General features: G+C 43.4%; 1 protein-coding gene across 2 annotated transcripts in view; it reads right to left on the bottom strand.

Moving 5' to 3' along the window:
- ODAD2 (outer dynein arm docking complex subunit 2) overlaps positions 1-15,736 on the bottom strand; it is a 228,821-nt gene that overhangs the window by 39,311 nt on the left and 173,774 nt on the right. For both annotated transcript variants that reach the window (XM_073581730.1, XM_073581731.1), the window contains one exon: positions 7,786-8,007. In XM_073581730.1, the coding sequence (XP_073437831.1) occupies positions 7,786-8,007 (222 nt within the window). The remainder of the gene's footprint in view (positions 1-7,785; positions 8,008-15,736) is intronic.

The raw sequence follows: 15,736 nt of genomic DNA, 5'->3' as shown, positions 1-15,736 counted from the left end.
CGACAAACATGGGCACCTTGGCATTCACCCTGGAGGCCATCAGGTCCACATCCGGTGTTCTCCACCTTTGGCAAATCTGCTGGAAGACCTCGGGGTGCAGTGACCATTCCCCGGATGTAAGACCCTGCCGGCTGAGGAAGTCCGCCGCCCAGTTCTCCATGTCCGGCATGTTGACCGCCGATATCACCAAGTGGTTCCTCTCGGCCCAGTGAAGAATGTGCCCTACCTTGCGCATGGTTGCTCTGCTGCGGGTGCCCCTTGATGATTTATGTAAGCCACTGCCGTGGCGTTGTCCGATGGAATCTGGACGGGGCGGCCTGCTAGAAGGTGCTGAAAATGTTGCCGAGCCAGCCACATTGTCCGTATTTCCAACAAGTTGATCGGGAGGTGTGCCTCCTGTGGCGACCACTGTCCCTGGGTCGTGTGGTGGTGAAAAATCGCTCCACAGCCGAGGAGGCTGGCATCTGTTGTGACTACCAACCAATGGTCTGGAGGAAAAGGTTTCCCCTAAAGCAGTGAGGAACTGACTGTCCACCACTCGAGTGACTGTCTGACCTGAGAGGACAACCGGCACTGGTGATCGAGCGTGAATGGGTTCTTGTCCCAAGATGACAAGAGGGCGTGCTGCAGGGGGCGAAGATGAAACTGGGCGAATGGGATCGCTTCCATCGCTGCCACCATTTTTCCTAGTATCCTCATCCCGAAACGGATGGTGTGAGGGACCAGTTGGCGAAGCGTCCGGACTCCCTGCCGGAGTGCTAGGGCTTTGTCTCAAGGGAGAATTACCAACCCTCGGAAGGTGTCGAAGATCATCCCTAAAAAGGAAATCCTCTGACCTGGGACAAGGGATGATTTCTTCATGTTGACCAATCATCCTAAGCGGGAAAGAGCATCTAGTGTGATGTTGACACTTTCCTCGCATGCCCGAATCGAAGGGCCCTTGACCAACAGGTCGTCTAAGTAAGGCAAGACGACTATACCCCGAGAGTGCTGGATGGCCATGACGACTGCCATGATCTTTGTGAACACTCTGGGGGTGGTGGCTAGCCCGAAGGGCAACGCTGTGAACTGGAAATGTAAACCGTTGATGGCGAAGCGTAGAAATCTTTGATGCGGAGGGAAACTGGGGATGTGCAGATAGGCGTCCTGGATGTCGATAGAGGCCAAGTATTCTCCCTGCCCCATGGCCGATATAACTGAATGGAGAGACTCCATCCGGAAATGACTGATCCTGATAAAATTGTTCAGGAGCTTTAGGTCCACAACAGGCCTGACCATCCCATCCTTCTTGCGGACCGCAAATAGGTTGGAATAGAAGCCCTGAGCTTTCTCGTGCTCTGGCACAGGAATAATGACTCCGTTGTGCTGGAGTGGATCGATGGCTCCTAGCAAAGCCCTTGCCCGGGTCTCCCCTTTGGGAAGACGGGAAAGAAAGAACCATTTTGGGGGGGTACCTGACAAACTATCTTGTACCCTGAGAACACCAGCTCTCTCACCCATGAGTCGTGTGCAACGGTGACCCAGACGTGGCGAAACCAGAATAGGCAGCCGCCTGCTTTGCTGATGTCACCCTAAAAAAATGCCTCGAGTCATTTGGCTGAGGATCTTTGGGACCTGGTTCCCCTCGACCTGTGCTGGCGAGCACACATTCTCCCCAACGGGTTGGCTCTATATGAGACTTGTCGATCTCTATCCTGGTTGGGGGCGACCTGAAACGGCAGAATTGGCCGCTGTAGTCCACACGGGGTTGCGAAAGGCCCGAAACCGTGCCTGAAACTGGTGGCAAAAACGGCGGTTTGACCTTTTGTTGAGGGAGAAAACTGCTCTTCCCTCCTGTGGCGTCAGAGATAAGCTGGTCTAACTTCTTTCCAAATAGGCGGCCGCACTGATAAGGTAGAGAAGTCAAGGACTTCTTGGAGGCTGAATCAGCCTGCCATGTCCTTAACTATAAAGCTGTCCTAATGGAAATTGCGTTTGCGGCAGCAAGTGCTGGGCAATTGGCCGCATCCAAAGAAGCATTGATTAAGTAGTCCCCAGCCATAGCGATCTGACTCGCAATCTCTGATACCTCTGCAGGTAGGTCCCTATCCTGCAAGGCTCTGTTCAAGGATTCTGACCAAGAAATCATGGCCTTGGCTACCCACGAGGGAGAGAGTGCTGTTCCTGATGCTTCAAAAACTGAGCGAGCCAAGCTCTCTATGAGACGATCAGTGGGATCCTTAATAGAAGAACCACTAGGTAAAGATAACAGGGTTTTAGAGGCCAAGCGTGATACGGGTGGATCCACCGTTGGGGATTCCGTCCATTCTTTACAGAGATCCGGGGCAAACGGATACCTTGCTTCCAGCACCTTCTGGCCTGAGAAACGCCTGTCTGGCCGTTCCCTGTGTCATTGCACAGGGAACGGCCAGACATTGTGACATTGTCATTGTCCTGTATCTGCCAGGCATCAGTACTGCAGCCTGCTGGGGGGGAGGAGCACTCCTCGTTTACCCGTAGCGTGGCCTCTCGGGTTGGGGTGCAGCACTACCCCAGTCCTGTACCCCCCACGTGTCCTGGAAGTGCTGGGCGTTGCTCCACTCAAAGAAGCATGTGCCTCAGTTGCGGGCGGGCCGTCGGAAGAAGAGTCGTCCTGGGCGGTACTTCCGGTTGAGGCCTAGCGCTGGTCCGAAGCCGGGGCCTCAATTTCTTCAGCGCCCACCCAGGTCACGGGGGGTGGGCCGCCAGAAGTGACGCGAAGAAGGGAGGCGGGACTTCTGCCCACGGCCTAGCACCGGCCGAAGCCGCGGGATGGATTTTCAGTGTCTGCCCATGACGGGGGCGCCACCGACCGCCAGCCGAGGATACGTGGCCGGACGTCAGGACATGCCGCCGTGAGTGACGGGGGGGGAAATTACCTTCGCCTGACAAGACAAGGCTAAGGGCTCCAGCCCTGTGGACGCTGCTGCGGAAGCCCTCCCAGGCCATCCCCTCCATGACGATGCTCTTCCAGCTCAGGTAGAGGGGAGGGGGCCACACATAGGACGGTGCAGGCACCCTAGCTCCATCTAACCCAAAAGTGAGGAGAGGGAACGTCCACCGCCTTGCAGCACCGCAGTCTAGCATTGGTGGAGCAGTGGGGGCCGCACGGACTATGCTTGTGCCTCTGTACAGCCTAGGGTTTCAATACCTTAGGGTAGTCAGGGCTAAGTCCGGCATCATGTCCCACACTGCGGGAGAGGATACGTGGATGCGACACTCGCACGTGCTTGCCCATTGTTGGTTTGGGGAAATCGGACCCTTTCAACAGGGTCTGTTGCCCCTATCTCATCTTCATGGAAAGTAAAAAGAAAAAAGTCTGGGAAAAATGACCAGACGTGTGTCCCACTTAGCGGGAGAGGATACGTGGAGGCGACACTCGCACGTGCTCCCCCGTTGTTGGTTTGGGGAGATCGGACCCTTTCAATAGGGTCTGTCGCCCCTGTCTCATCTTCATAGAAAAAGGGGAAAAAAAAGAAGACTGGAGGAAAAAACAGACGTGCGCCTCCAATGGACACTAAGCATGAACTGGTTTCCGCCCGCAATCGGGGCAAGGGTGTATAGGGCGGAGGAGGAGTTAACCTCTTTTTTTCACTTAGTGTCAGCCTCCAGGCGGCAGTAGCATACACCCACAGTACCTGTGTCCCCCAATGAGGCGAAGGAGAAAATTGTTCGTTTGTTGTTTTTTTTGTGTGTTTCTCCCTTTTTTCTACTATACATTTATAGGTCACATTCTAAGGGACCCACGGTTATATTAGTCATAATTTGATAATGGGGGGTTGGGTTGTGTATAAGAGGTATGTCTCAAATCTGTATGTTAAAGCTGTGTGTGCCTTGTCTCGATTTTGTAAGTTAAAACTGTTTAATAAAAAATAATCTGATTTAAAAAAAAGAAATAATTGAGGATGTAAGCAGAGTTTTCCGTTTATAGCTGGTTGACCTATTAGGCACATGCCCCGATCCGTTTGATTTTCTTGTGCTCCACGTCAGGCTTTGTGAGTAGCCTCGCCAACAAAATGGAAGAATTAGAATTAATTTTGTTGGAACATAACTATGACATGGTGGGGATATCTGAGACATGTCTGGACGAGAGCCATGACTGGGCAGTTAATTTACAGGGCTATAAGTCTGTTCAGAAATGACCGTACAAATAAGTGAGGGGGAGGTGTGTGTGTATATGTAAAATCATCCTTAAATCCCATCCTGCATGATAATATATGTGAAACTAATGAAAATGTAGAGTCTCTATGGGTGGAGATAAGGGTAGGGGAAAAATAATAAATTACTGATAGGGGTTTGTTATAAGTGTCCAAAAATAATGGAAGCAACAGAGAATATCCTCATCAAGCAAATAGATGAAGCAGCAACTCAAGGAGAAGTCATTATTATGGGGGACTTCAACTACCCTGAAATACATTGGGGAACCGAAACCTGCAGTTCCGGCAAAAGTAATAGGTTTTTGACAACTATGAGAGACAATTACCTTTCACAACTAGTTCAGGACCCAACAAGAGGGGGGGCACTGCTAGACCGAATATTAACCAACAGGCCAGACCGCATATCAAATGTAAGGGTTGGGGGTCACTTGGGTAATAGTGATCACAAGATAATAAGTTTTCATGTATACTTTAATAAGATGTGTAGTAGAGGGGTTACAAGGACAGTAAACTTCAGGAAAGCAAATTTCCAACGGATGAGAGATGATCTTGGTGCAATTAACTGGGACGATATCCTGAGACATAAAAATACACAAAGAAAATGGGAGACGTTTATTAGCATCCTGTATAGGACCTGTGCACAATATATACCATATGGGAATAAACATGCTAAAAATAGGAGGAGACCACTATGGCTAAATAGAGCTGTAAGGGGTGCAATAAGTGACAAAAATAAAGCATTTAGAGAATTAAAGGAAGTAGGTAGTGATGAGACATTAAAAAAATACAGAAGACTAAATAAATTCTGTGAAAAGCAAATCAAGAAAGCAAAGATTGAGACAGAGAGACTCATTGCCAGAGAGAGTAAAAATAATCCCAAAATATTCTTTAACTACATAAATAGTAAGAAACTAAAAAATGATAGTGTTGGTCCCCTTATAAATAGTCTGGGTGAAATGGTGGATGAGGATGAGGAAAAAGCCAATATGCTTAATGACTTTTTTTCTACAGTATTCACACAAGAAAATCCCATGACGGATAACATGATCAGTGATAACAAAAATTCACCATTAAATGTCACCTGCTTAACCCAGCAGGAAGTACGTCGGCATCTAAAACTCACTAAAATTGACAAATCCCCGGGCCCGGATGGGATACACCCTCGAGTACTGCAGGAATTAAGTACAGTCATTGATAGACCATTATTTTTTATCTTTAAAGATTCCATAATAACAGGGTCTGTACCACAGGACTGGCGTATGGCAAATGTGGTGCCAATATTCAAAAATGGGACAAAAATTGAATGTGGAAATTATAGGCCAGTAAGTTTAACCTCAACTGTGGGTAAAATCCTGGAGGGTTTTCTAAGAGATGCTATACTGGAGTATCTGAAGAAGAATAACCTCATGACCCAATATCGACATGGGTTTACGAGGGACCGTTCCTGTCAGACTAGTCTGATAAGCTTCTATGAAGACGTAAGTTCCAGACTGGACTAAGGGAATGCAGTGGACATGGTGAATATGGACTTTTCAAAAGCTTTTGATACGGCGCCACACAAAAGGTTGATGCATAAAATGAGAACAATGGGAATAGGGGAAAATATGTGTAAGTGGGTTAAGAGCTGGCTCAGGGATAGGAAACAAAGGGTGGTTATTAATGGAGCACACTCGGACTGGGTCACGGTTAGCAGTGGGGTACCACAGGGGTCAGTATTGGGCCCGCTTCTTTTTAACATATTTATTAATAACCTTGTAGGGGGCATAGAGAGTAGAATTTCAATATTTGCAGATGACACTGAACTCTGTAGGGTAATCAATACAGAGGAGGACAATTTTATATTACAGGAGGATTTATGTAAACTAGAAGTTTGGGCTGATAAATGGCAAATGAGCTTTAATGGGGATAAATGTAAGGTCATGCACTTGGGTAGAACAAACAAGATGTATAATTATGTGCTTAATTGTAAAACACTGGGCGAAACTGTCACTGAAAAAGACCTGGGTGTATGGGTGGACGACAAACTCACATTTAGTGGCCAGAGTCAGGCAGCTGCTGCAAAGGCAAATAAAATAATGGGATACATTAAAAGAGGCATAGATGCTCATGAGGAGAACATAATTTTACCCCTATATAAGTCACTAGTGCGACGACACTTAGAATACTGCATACAGTTCTAGTCTCCGGTGTATAAGAAAGACATAGCTGAACTGGAGCGGGTACAGAGAAGAGCGACCAAGGTTATTAGAGTACTGGGGGGTCTGCAATACCAAGACAGGTTATTACACTTGGGGTTATTTAGTTTGGAAAAACGAAGGCTTAGGGGTGATCTTATTACAATGTATAAATATATGCGGGGACAATACAAAGACCTTTCTAATGATCTTTTTACTCTTAGACCTGTGACGGGGACAAGGGGGCATCCTCTACGTCTGGAGAAAAGAAGGTTTAAGCATACTTACTTACAGACGCGGATTCTTTACTGTAAGAGCAGTGAGACTATGGAACTCTCTGCCATATGATGTTGTAATGAGTGATTCCCTACTAAAATTTAAGAAGGGACTGGATGCCTTTCTTGAAAAGTATAATATTACAGGGTATATGCACTAGTTTCCTTAATATTGCGTTGATCAAGGGAGCTAGTCTGATTGCCGTATATGGAGTCGGGAAGGAATTTTTTTTCCTAATGTGAAGCTTACTGTTTGTCTCATGGGTTTTTTTTGCCTTCCTCTGGATCAACATGTTAGGGCAAGTTAGGAAAGGATATGGGTTGAACTAGATGGACTTAAAGTCTTCCTTCAACCTTAATAACTATGTTACTATGTTACTATGTAAAGACATACTGATAGGGAATTTAAATTGTGATCCCCATCGAGGACATCGATGATAATGTGTGCAAAACTGTACAGCGCTGCGGAATATGTTAGCGCTATATAAAAATAAAGAAAAAAAAGAATAAAGAATGTCCACTTGCGGTTTTCATGACGTCTTCCTGGCTGTGTTTGGCTTCCATTGTATTATGTCTTGTTACTCCTGAGTTTTGTCGCCTACCTGTCTGTGATCTCCTAGACGTTCCCTGCTTGCCGGCGGGTTCCAGCATCCCACCTGCATGCTTTTGGTCTCCTGGACGTATCCTGCCTGCCAGCGTTTTTCAACATCCCACCTGCTTACTTGTGGCTTCCTGGATGTCTCGCGCTTGTCAGTATTTTCCGCATCCCGCCTGCCTGCCTTCCTGTAGTCTCCAGGATGTCTCCCACCTGCCAGCGGTCTCCAGCATCCCACCTGTTTGCCTGCAGTCTCCTGGATGTTTCTTGCATGCCTGCAGTTTACAGTTTTTCTGTGGTTTCCAGGACTTTATTGAAACTTTTAGTTTGCCTGTATATGTCTGCCAGTGGCTTCTAGTGGTTCTGCTTTTTGTTTCCATGTGGTAGACCCGTCTGCTGCACCGACCCCAGTGACCCGTGTGCCCATCCGGACCTTAAGCTTAAAGTATCCACCCCCCACGTCTGCGTCAGCTATATTTAACATGAACAATATACAGTAATAAGATATGTAGTCATAATAATTATCTGGATATTATATCTGCTGGAATCTGTCGAGTGTCACTTACTTTAACAACTCCATTTTCATGCATTGTTATGCAGTTGTTAGCGTCCTCCGAGAGCTGATACAGAGCTTGGGCCGTAGCACGGTGCACAGCAGGGTCGATTGATTTCAGGTACTGTACCAGAGGAGCCACAGCGTTAGCCTCTCCGAATGCCACCCTATTATGCCCCCACGTACAGCACTGTGAGATGGCATCGGCCAAGTGGCGCCGCAATTTATCATCCGTCTAAAGAAAACAATGAAGATAATGTATTTTTTTTTGTTAGCAAGGTTTGAAACTATACAAGTCATTTTTTAAATTTCACATTCAAAAGTCATAATTTTCTTAAAAGGTCCCTTGTTGGAGTAGGATAATGTGTAAAAAACATGGAGAGGTTTTCGCGCTGTAGTAAAGAAGGTATTCCCGTTATTGGCTTTCCATGACTAAGAAGAGAGGTTGTCAAAGGCTTAGGTGCCATCAAAATCTTATGAGTGAAACGTTATCTCAGGTTTTATTGCTGCTTTTCCGCACAGAGAGGGAGACATTGACTTGCTAAAAAAATGTTAACAGCCAGGTGTCATGGGAGCGATAGGAGAGAGACATGGGGCTAGCAGCTTGTGGCCGCCGTCTTACAAGCAGATCCTTTTTCAATTATAGACTCGCATATTAACTTTTCATATTATGTAACAGCCTACTAAAATATGATACAAACTCAGGACATTTTAGGAATTCATTTCTGCATTGTAATGTGCCAAAAATGACAATGGTGTACCAAGTCAGGAATGACTGGTAGATTAGACACAATGAAATGGTTAATAATTGAATGGGAGTGGGAGGAAGTAGATTTTCCATAGCAAGTTTCCAAAAATTCATATATGGGAACAGCATTTTTTAATTATTAAAAATCATGCTAATATACTATATAATATAGAATACAAAAAAATCTAAAGGGAATCTGTCACCATGTTGTTGTCGCCTAATCTGAGAGCAGTATACTGTAGAGACGGAGACCCTGATTCCAGCGATGTGTCACTTACTGGGCTCCTTGCTGCAATTTTGATCGTTTTATCAGTAGGAGATTGGAATCTCGCTTTAATTTAAACTGAGTAAAAGTGCACAAAAATATTATATTATGAAATTATATAAAATTCACTTGGTGAAATTAATTGAAATCAATTGGGTACAGTACTCCAAAATTCAATAGCTGAAAAAATGCTGAAACGAATCATGTGAATCCATGGAGCTAATGTCAATACATGGACATTATAGAAGCACTCCTCCTCCCATCAAAGTTTTTATCCTATTAATATATTTCAATCATCATATAACAGTTGAAACCACAAGTTTCCATACACTATATAAAAATACATATCTGCATGTTTTTCTCAATATCTGACATGAAATCAGAAAAATCCTTTCCCGTTTTAGGTCAATTAGGATTACCATAATTAGTAATATTTGACAAATGCCAGAATAATGAGAGAGAGAATGTTTTAAGGCATTTTTATAACCTACTGCAAAGTCGAAAGTTTACATACACTAAGATTACTATGCCATTAAACAATTCTGGACTGCCCATATGATGATATCAGGTGTTTGGAAGCTTCTGTCTGATAGGTTTTTTTCAACATCTGAGTTAATTAGAGACACACCTGTGGATGTATTTTAATGCACACATGAAACACACTGCTTCTTTGTGTAGCATTATGGGAAAATCTAAAGAAATCAGTCAAGATATCAGGAAGTGAATTGTGGACTTACACTAGTCTGGCTCATTCTTGGGTACAACTTCAAGATACCTGAAGGTGCCTCGTTCATCTGTACAAACAATTATACATAAGTACAAACAAGATGCGAATGTCCAGCCATCATACTGCTCAGGAAGGTGACGGGTTCTGTATCCCAGAGATGAACGTGCTTTGGTTATGATGGCAGAAGTTGGTAAGATTGTGTCAATATCCAAAGTGAAACGAGTACTGTATCAACATGGGCTGAAAGGCCACCCTGCCAGGAAGAAGCCATTATTCCAAAAGAAACATAAAAAGCCAGATTGATGTTTGCAAACTAAAATTGAGCTTTTTGGGCATAATGACCATCGCTACAGTTAGAGAAAACAGGGAGAAGATTGGAAGCCTAAGAACATCATCCCAACTGTGAAACATGGTAGGAGCATCATGTTGTGGGATTGTTTTCCTGCAGGATGGACTCGTGTACTTCACAAAATAGATAATCTTCTTTTCTCATTGTGCTATGTGGTAATACTGAAGCAACATCTCAAGACATCAGCCAAGAAGTTAAAGCTTGGGCATAAATGGGTCTTCCAAATGGACAATGACCCAAAGAATACTGCCAAAATGGTAATAAAGTGGCCTAAGGGTAACAAAGTCAATGTTTTTGAGTGGCTACCACAAAGCCCTGATTTTAATCCTATTGAAAATGTATGGGCAAAGCTGAAAAGTCAGGTGCGAGCAAACGTGGATCAGATACACCAGTATTGTCAGGAGGAATGGACCTAAATTCCAACCAACTAATATGAGAAGCTTGTGGAAGGATATCCCAAACGTGTGACCCAAGTCATTACGTTTAAGAGCAATGGTACCAAATACAGGTGCATCTCACAAAATTAGAATATCATCAAAAAGTTAATTTATTTCAGTTCTTCAATACGAAAAGTGACACTCATATTATACAGAGTCATTACAAACAGTGTGATGTATTTCAAGTGTTTATTTCTGTTAATGTTGATTATGGCTTACAGCCAATGAAAACTCAAACAGCATTATCTCAGTAAATTAGAATACTTTATAACACCAGCTTGAAAAATGATTTTGAAATCCGAAATGTTGGCCTACTGAAATGTATGTTCAGTAAATGCACTCAGTTCTTGGTTGGGGCTCCTTTGCCATCAATTACTGCATCAATGCGGCATGCCATGGAGGCGATCAGCCTGTGGCGCTGCTGAGGTGTTATGGAAGCCCAGGTTGCTTTGATAGCAGCCTTCAGCTCATCTGCATTGTTGGGTCTGGTGTCTCTCATCTTCCTCTTGACAATACTCCATAGATCCTCTATGGGGTTAAGGTCAGGCGAGTTTGCTGGCCAATCAAGTACAGTGATACTGTTGTCTGTAAACCATGTATTGGTACTTTTGGCAGTGTGGACAGGTGCCAAGTCCTGCTGGAGAATGAAACTTCCATCTCCAGTAAGCTTGTCGGTAGAGGGAAACATGAAGAGCTCTAAAATGTCCTGGAAGACGGCTGCGCTGACTTTGGTCTTGATCAAACAAAGTGGACCTACACCAGCAGATGACATGGCTCCTGAAACCATCATTGATTGTGGATACTTCACCCTAAACCTTGGAAATCAAGGTCGCAGAATCTGGAGGTAGAGTGGAGAGACATACAATCCAAGCTGCTTAAGGTCTAGTGTGAAGTTTCCACAGTCAGTGATGGTTTGGGTAGCCATGTCATCTTCTGGTGTAGGTACACTGTGTTTTATTAAGACCAAAGTCAGTGTGGCCGTCTACCAGGAAATTTTAGAGCACTTCATGCTTCCCTCTGCCGGCAAGCTTTTTGGAGTTGGAAATTTAATTCTCCATCAGGACTTGGCACCTGTCCACACTGCCAAAAGTACCAATACCTGGATTAAAAATAACAGTATCACTGTGCTTGATTGGCCAGCAAACTCGCCTGACCTTAACCCCATAGAGAATCTACAGAGTATTGTCAAGAGGAAGATGAGAGACACCAGACACCACAAGGCAGACAAGCTGAAGGCTGCTATCAAAGCAACCTGGGCTTCCATAACCCCTCAGCAATGCCACAGGCTGATCGCCTCCATGCCACGCCGCACTGATGCAGTAATTGATGGCAAAGGAGCCCTGATCAAGTATTGAGTGCATTTACTGAACATACATTTCAGTAGGCCAACATTTCGGATTCTAAAATAATTTTTTCAAGCTGGTGTTATAACGTATTCTAATTTACTGAGATAATGACTTTTGGGTTTTCATTGGCTGTAAGCCATAATCATCAACATTAACAGAAATAAACACTTGAAATCAGATCACCCTGTTTGTAATTACTCTTGTACAGTATATGTTTTTCACTTTTTGTATTGAAGAAATGAAATAAATTAACTTTTTGATGATATTCTAATTTTGTGAGAAGCACCTGGTTGTAAACTTTTGACTTTGCAGTAAGTAATAAAAATGTCCTAAAACATTGTCTCTTGCTCTCATTATTCTGGCATTTGGCAAATAATAAATAATTATGGTAATCCTAATTGACCTAAAACAGGAAAGGTTTATTCTGATTTCATGTCAGATATTGAGAAAAACGTGCAGATGTGTCTTTTTATAAAGTGTATGTAAACTTCTGAATTCAATGGTGTATAACACTGTGTACTTACAATTGCTCATTTTGCCTTTCTACCCAGCTACAGTTGTGGCCAAAAGTATTGACACCCCTGCAATTATGTCAGATAATACTCAGTTTCTTCCTGAAAATGATTGCAAACACAAATTCTTTGGTATTATTATCTTCATTTAATTTGTCTTAAATGAAAAAACACAAAAAGAATTGTCCTAAAGCCAAATTGGATATAAATCCACACCAAACATAAAAAAGAGGGTGAACAAAATTATTGGCACTGTTCAAAAAATCATGTGATGCTTCTCTAATTTGTGTAAATAACAGCACCTGTAACTTACTTGTGGCACCTAACAGGTGTTGGCATTAACTAAATCACACTTGCAGCCAGTTAACATGGATTAAAGTTGACTCAACCTCTGTCCTGTGTCCTTGTGTGTACCACATTGAGCATGGAGAAAAGAAAAAAGACCAAAGAACTGTCTGAGGACTTGAGAAACCAAATTGTGAGGAAGCATGAGCAATCTCAAGGCTACAAGTCCATCTCCAAAGACCTGAATGTTCCTGTGTCTACCGTGCGCAGTGTCATCAAGAAGTTTAAAGCCCAGGGCACTGTGGCTAACCTCCCTAGATGTGGACGGAAAAGAAAAATTGACAAGAGATTTCAACGCAAGATTGTGCGGATGTTGGATAAAGAACCTCGACTAACATCCAAACAAGTTCAAGCTGCCCTGCAGGCCGAGGGTACAACAGTGTCAATCCGTACTATCCGTCGGCATCTGAATGAAAAGGGACTGTATGGTAGGAGACCCAATGCAAATAAACTAAAGGAACAAGAAGCGCAATAGGGTCTTATCCGGGTTATTGTTAAAAAAATATATAAGGATTCACTCACCCTTTCCAGGAGAGGTTCAAGCATGTAAGATCCGTAGTCAGCGTGCTGCACATCTAAAGGTCAACTCCGTGACTGCCAGAACTTCAGATTTTTTTGGAATAAATTTATGGACTTCAGTGCGCTGCTTGACAAATTCACGAATCCAGATTATGAGAAAGATTAACTGTTTATTTCCCTACGCGTTTCGAAGTGTATCCCCTGAGGAAGAAGTGGTATACACTTCGAAACGCGTAGGGAAATAAACAGTTAATCTTTCTCATAATCTGGATTCGTGAATTTGTCAAGCAGCGCACTGAAGTTCTTAAATTTATTCCAAAAAAATCTGTGGTAGGAGACCCAGGAAGACCCCACTTCTTACCCCGAGACATAAAAAAGCCAGGCTGGAGTTTGCCAAAACTTACCTGAAAAAGCCTAAAACGTTTTGCAAGAATGTTCTCTGGTCAGATGAGACAAAAGTAGAGCTTTTTGGGCAAAGGCATCAACACAGAGTTTACAGGAGAAAAAAAGAGGCATTCAAAGAAAAGAACACGGTCCCTACAGTCACACATGGCGGAGGTTCCCTGATGTTTTGGGGTTGCTTTGCTGCCACTGGCACTGGGCTGCTTGACCGTGTGCATGGCATAATGAAGTCAGAAGACTACCAACAAATTTTGCAGCAAAATGTAGGGCCCAGTGTGAGAAAGCTGGGTCTCCCTCAGAGGTCATGGGTCTTCCAGCAGGACAATGACCCAAAACACACTTCAAAAAGCACTAGAAAATGGTTTGAGAGAAAGCACTGGAGACTTCTAAGGTGGCCAGCAATGAGTTCAGACCTGAATCCCATAGAACACCTGTGGAGAGATCTAAAAATGGCAGTTTGGAGAAGGCACCCTTCAAATATCAGGGACCTGGAGCAGTTTGTGAAAGAAGAATGGTCTAAAATTCCAGCAGAGCATTGTAAGAAACTCATTGATGGTTACCGGAAGAGGTTGGTCGCAGTTATTTTGGCTAAAGGTTGTGCAACCAAGTATTAGGCTGAGGGTGCCAATACTTTTGTCTGGCCCATTTTTGGAGTTTTGTGTGAAATGATCAATGTTTTGCTTTATTTTCTTTTGTGTTTTTTCATTTAAGACAAATTAAATGAAGATAATAATACCAAAGAATTTGTGTTTGCAATCATTTTCAGGAAGAAACTGAGTATTATCTGACAGAATTGCAGGGGTGTCAATACTTTTGGCCACAACTGTAATTCTTCTCTTTTTCATTTGGTCTATGACATCACGTTATTAAAAACTGACTAGCTGAATCTTTCTACGCTCTATGTAGAGACAGGAGGTCAATTTTCCCTGTATGAGTCATAAGTCAATGCAAAAGTCAATGACAGGTGGAGGAGGGAGCAGCTGGGTCAAGAGTTGAAGAGGGGAATGATAAGTCCTGGGACAAGAGATTTACTCTTTCTACATAGAGCATGGAAAAGATTAGTATTAACAGGGTAGAAAGGCAAAATGAGCAATTGTAAGTACACAGTGCTATATAATATGGATACAAACTTAGATGGGAGGAGTGCTTCTTTAATAAGACTTTTCACAAAGTAATTAAAAGAAGTTGGGAGCAGTATTCACATTTCTCACCTCTCAATATCTGTTAGTTCTCCCTACTCAAGTCATTACTTTCCTACTTCAGTTCAAAGTGACGACTGGAATAAGAAAGACTAGTTTTAGTAACAAAAATCATGGAGGAGTAAGAGATCTGAAAATTGATCACAACATTGCTGTTACTCGCCTATACTGGCTCAAGAATCACCTCTTGGTTCTTTCGCCTGGGTACAGTTCCCTTTGTGCAAGTCCATGCCAGGATTCTGCTGTTACTCAGCAATTACCTTTAATATCATGATCCAAAGCTGTCCGAAGCCTTGGCTGACTCAAACGGCTATGTGCTGCCTGAGTATTTAGTAAGCTTTGCATTTAGTTTACACACATATTTCTGGAGACTGCCTCACCTTCCATTGTCCTCACCTGACCATCTCTTCTTACTTATTTTTAAGTGATCTGTATTTACTTCCTAGCTTAAACCTGCAGTTTAGTATTTGTCTGCTGCAAGGAAAAACAAACTTGTCTCTGTTATTATTGGTGCTGTTCACACTACAATTCTGCTACAACAGTGTTATCTTCTCTGCTATCAAGTATCTAGTTTTTCTGTTCATCACTGCTGCTTTATGGTTAACCATTTGTTTGTCGTTTGCATATATCCTTGCCATTGACCATCTGTCTGCTGATAGCCTACAACTCTGCCATTGGCCATTCATCTACTGGAAGTACTGGATTGACTATATCTATAGTTTATGTATTTATCCACACACTCCTAACTCTGTTTTGTGCTCTGCATGTCTGGTTATCATCCCACATACCCTGCTACCTGGTCATCACCGATTCATGTGCTGTATAGCAAGTCAGGTCCAGCTGCTCTACTGCCTTCGTACCATGTTGCTCAACCTGAGAATCCAGCTCGCCTCACCAGGTGAGCCCTCCCTAACAGTTGCTTTTATAACGGTGTGAAAAATCCTTTTATTAGCGCCAAGATTAAGTTTTAACCCTTTATTGAGTCATCAGAGGCCTGATGGAGAGATGGTTCTTCTTCAGGAATAAATAGGTCTTTCTGATAAGTAGTTTGGTTGATAGGTAGTTTGTTGTAATTATGTAATGTCTTATATTTGTATACCTCTGGCTATAAATTG

Source organism: Dendrobates tinctorius, unplaced genomic scaffold (genome assembly GCF_039654945.1).
Source record: "Dendrobates tinctorius isolate UK_male_01 unplaced genomic scaffold, ASM3965494v1 ptg000070l, whole genome shotgun sequence".
Lineage (NCBI taxonomy): Eukaryota > Metazoa > Chordata > Amphibia > Anura > Dendrobatidae > Dendrobates > Dendrobates tinctorius.
Note: the sequence above shows the minus strand (reverse complement) of the source record. Positions and strands in the feature narration are given on the sequence as shown.